General features: G+C 45.9%; 1 protein-coding gene across 1 annotated transcript; it reads left to right on the top strand.

The window, feature by feature from the left end:
• The first annotated feature begins 2,381 nt into the window (after window positions 1-2,381).
• Window positions 2,382-3,449, top strand: CCDC89 (coiled-coil domain containing 89). The gene has a single exon (XM_010018925.1). The coding sequence runs from the start codon at window positions 2,382-2,384 to the stop codon at window positions 3,447-3,449; it is 1,068 nt and encodes a 355-aa protein (XP_010017227.1).
• Window positions 3,450-3,967: the final 518 nt, after the last annotated feature.

The raw sequence follows: 3,967 nt of genomic DNA, 5'->3' as shown, positions 1-3,967 counted from the left end.
GCAGGAATTTTGTGTTAAACATCTAACTGAAGACATGCAAAATTTATCTTTTAAAAGCTATTAGTGGCATTTTTTGACACTTCTTTGAACGTGGCTCACATACTAACACAGCCTTCCACCAAATCCATAGTCATTCTCAACTACAGTGGGATGTTCCACACTGATAATGTGCTGAGAGGGAAATGCAAGTTTACAAAGTTGATCACGCCAGAAAATTTCAAGAAACCAGTTTCTTAAAACCAGAACAGCTCTGCAGGTGAAAGGTTTTAGTCACCCATAGCAGAAGCTTTAAAGGTGTGTAGTTAGTTACTAACTAAAGGGCACTTTGATAAGTTCATACCTATGCTTTGATGCTTCATTCCAGTTCACTTTTATGACAAAGCAGCTGTACTCCTAGAACATCTTTATATTCATTCTTGTTTGGAGAAACATCCCCCCGCCCCAAACCTTTTTCCTTTTGGATTTGGTGGGTTTTGTTATTTTTTTATTTCCCCCCTTCACTTTACAAGCTCATCTTTGCTTTAGTCTGGAATGGTTTTTATTTGTTTTTGGTACAAATATATGTATATGCCTATACATGTGTATATGTATTCTAAATTACACCAGCTGCCTATAAACCACGCATCAAAGTCCCAGCTCTCCTGATACACTCTGTTTTTCCAGAAACATCCCTTTTCTGCAAGCAAGCCCACAAACCTGCTTTGATTTTATCCATTTTGAAGGATCTGGTACTGCAGCCTCCTTGTCTTCTTTGCTTCATATCCCTTATCCACATCACTCACTCCTCTGTGCTTTGTATTCTCTTCCAGTGGAGTCAGCAACACCTGCACTGACTTCCTCCTTCTGGCTGTTTTTCTCCCCTATCCCATCAGCCAGGCTTTTCATTCACTGCTCAATAAAGCTGCAGGTTGTTCAGGGTGAGGGCTGTGCTGTTACTTACCATGGATCCTGCTATTCTGAGCTCCTCTGGCACACACAGGGCACAAGCTGAGGAGCTCTTCAGACGTGTGGAAATCCTCTTCCCTTTACCAAATCTGTGCACTTCTGAGAGCATTTGCAGTGTTTGTTTTGCTAAGAAACACTCCCAGCTCCTTCAGCCCCTGGCCCAGTTCCAGGCAGCCAGGACAAAGGCACCAGCTCCATGGTGACTGGATTCCACCTCTGATCTCCACGGAGACAGAAACCCCGCTGCAGTAGTGACAACAAACCAGCTGGGGAAAGAAAACACCCGGTAAGAAAATGTTTCTCTCCTATTAAACACTGCACTTCATTGTGCTTCCACTGGACAGCCTAAAGCTTTCTGTCCATCCCCTTCTCCTCTGTGACTTCTAAACGTTTTGGCAAAAGCCAAGGTAGCAACAGCAGTAGGAAAGTGCAGGACTGTGGAGATGGAGGTTGTGTCCATGCTAATGGTCACCACAGCTCTGAAGCTGTCCGTGCTTCACAGGCATTAATTCAGTTTTGCTGTACAATATTTCTCCTCCTTTTTTAAGCTGGCTCCTTCCCCTGTCCTCCCCTTACCTCCAGTCAAAGCCAAGAACTCGCAAAGCCTGATTCTTGGCATGCTGTGTCACATGCCATGTGGTTTAAGGTCTACATCTGAATGAAAAACTTGGTTTTGGTTTAGTTTTAGACTAACATTTCGTATCTCTGGGTACACTGCCATACAACCAGGCACCAGTAATGACTTGGCTGCCAATGCAATATAAATATTTCCTTTATTTTTACACGAGGAACCAGACTTTAAAACTTACATGCCTAAAATAATCCAGCAAAACGGCAAAGGATGAACCATTTCTCCAGGCGCAGTGTCTTTGTACCACAGGGCACTGGGTAGTTATCAGCATTCTACAGATCTTCTATTTATTTCATTCATAAATCTCTAAGCATGGGATAAGGTTACTCAGTTATTTTTAACCAGTGATACACCATTAAAATCTTATAAATCAATGAGAAGCTCGATGTAACCCTCCATGTTTTCCTTGCATTTATAATACCAGATCTGTAGGAGAAAATAAAAGCAGAGAAGAAAGATTGCTTAAAGAATTATTTACAGCTTTATCACGTACAAGCTTTTTACCTGAATATAAGAGTAGTTCTTGCTACAACACCACCACTTTGAGAAGGAATAATTAGCAAAGCTAATACATGCTCTTGACAAAAGCCCCTCTCCAGGTTTCTTGTCACTCCCTTTAGGCACTGGAAGCTTCTCTAAGGTCTTCCTGGAGCCTTCTCCAGGCTGAACAAGCCCAGCTCTCTCAGCCTGGCTCCAGAGCAGAGCTGCTCCAGCCCTTGCAGCGTCTCTATGGCCTCCTCTGGACTCACTCCAATAGGGCTCATCTGTCTCTTGTTTTCTCATCTCTGTGTGAGACAGGGGCTCCATGGCTCAGAATGGGAGAGAAGCAGTGATGGCCAACTCCACGAGTGATTCAAAGATGAGAAAACTCATTGAAGATCTGACAAAAGGCCTGAAAGAACTCTGTAGGAGCCCCAAAGATGAGAAGAGCGAGAAGGCGTTGCTATATTCACACCTAGAACAACAGCACCACCTTATCTGTATGTTGAAGAAAAAAGCAGAGGATGCATACAAACACTGCAAAGGCCTGGAGCAACAAAACATGGAGCTGGAGAAACTGAGGACAGAGGACGCAGTGAAGATGAAAGCCCAGACCAAGCAGATCCAGTGTTTGGAGTGGCGCTTCAAGGATCTGGCTGACAACCATGAAAAAATGATCCAGTTCAAGGATGAACACCGGGAACGGAACATGCAGCTGCAGGAGGAGAACGAGCGCCTGCGGCAGAAGAATGAAGTGCTCTTCGGCCAGGCTATGAAGGAGAAGGAAGCTGAAGTGCTCCAGCTTGCTACCCAGGCCAGGAAGCTCTCGGAGCAGTTAGACTCCTTACAGGAGAAATGCGCTTACGAGACCTGCAGAGCGCAGGAGCGGGAAGAGGAGCTGCTGGAAGCTCAGAGCCAGCAAGCCAGCGCCTATGCCTGGGAGGTTGATTCCTTGAAGAGCCAGCTGCAGTGCCTACAGGAGCAGCACCAACAAACCCTGGCGAAGGCAGAGCACGTGGAAAGCCAGCAGAAAGCCCAGGACAGCGAGCTGCGGGCCAGGCTGCAGAGGGCCAAAGAGGAGAAAAAGCAGCTACTGAACCTGGCCATGGAGAGGGGCAAAGCTCTGCAGGACAAGCAACAGGAAATTCAGCAGCTGTGGAAGAAGCTGGAGACGGCAGAAAAAGCCAAGCAGAAAGCAGGAAAGCGTGTGGTGAAAGAGGCGGCAGCAGCAGACAGCAAGCTGAAGGTGCAGGAGCTCCAGCGAGAGCTGGAAAGCAGCAGGCAGGCGTACGATGAACTCGCGCTGCAGTTCGATGCTTACAGGAAGCACAGTGAGGATTTACTGACGAAAGAGAAAGCGCTGAACGTAAAACTCCGTCATTTCGTTGTGTAACTCCAGCTCTCTCGGGTGCCTCTCTCATGGCACATCACTGCACGTTGTTCCTTTCCACGGGACCATCTTCTGATTCCTCTGTAATGCACTTGCCAGCTTAAAGCAGCCTACAAAGAGTTCTGTAGCTTGTTTCTTTCTTATACTTTTATAGAAGTAAGATCGGTTAAATCTGAATGGGGACGGTTGAACTAGTCAAGCCTCCAACATGAAAGATCAGGGTAGAAGACATGAAGTATAAGTTTGATTTATTTGGTCCTAACCTCTGCAGTATGGTAATTTTCACTTTTTTCTGTTAAAAGCACATTATTTTCCAAGATGGACAAAAGCTCAACCCCTTTTGAGCCTTTGTGTTTGATTCTTCCTTGAAGTTCAACAGAGGCTGGGCATGTAAGAGGCTCAACTGAGGCTCCAGTGAAATCCCATGAAAGAAAGAAATCCCACCTTGCAGCATGAACATAAAAGGAGGATGTGGACGTGCTTTGAGAAAGTTCAGAGGAGGCCCCGGAGCTGCTGCGAGG

The sequence above is a fragment of the Nestor notabilis genome, unplaced genomic scaffold, assembly GCF_000696875.1.
Source record: "Nestor notabilis isolate BGI_N333 unplaced genomic scaffold, ASM69687v1 scaffold3407, whole genome shotgun sequence".
Classification (NCBI taxonomy): Eukaryota; Metazoa; Chordata; class Aves; order Psittaciformes; family Psittacidae; genus Nestor; species Nestor notabilis.
The sequence above is the reverse complement of the archived record's forward strand: the minus strand, read 5'-3'. Positions and strand labels throughout refer to the sequence as shown.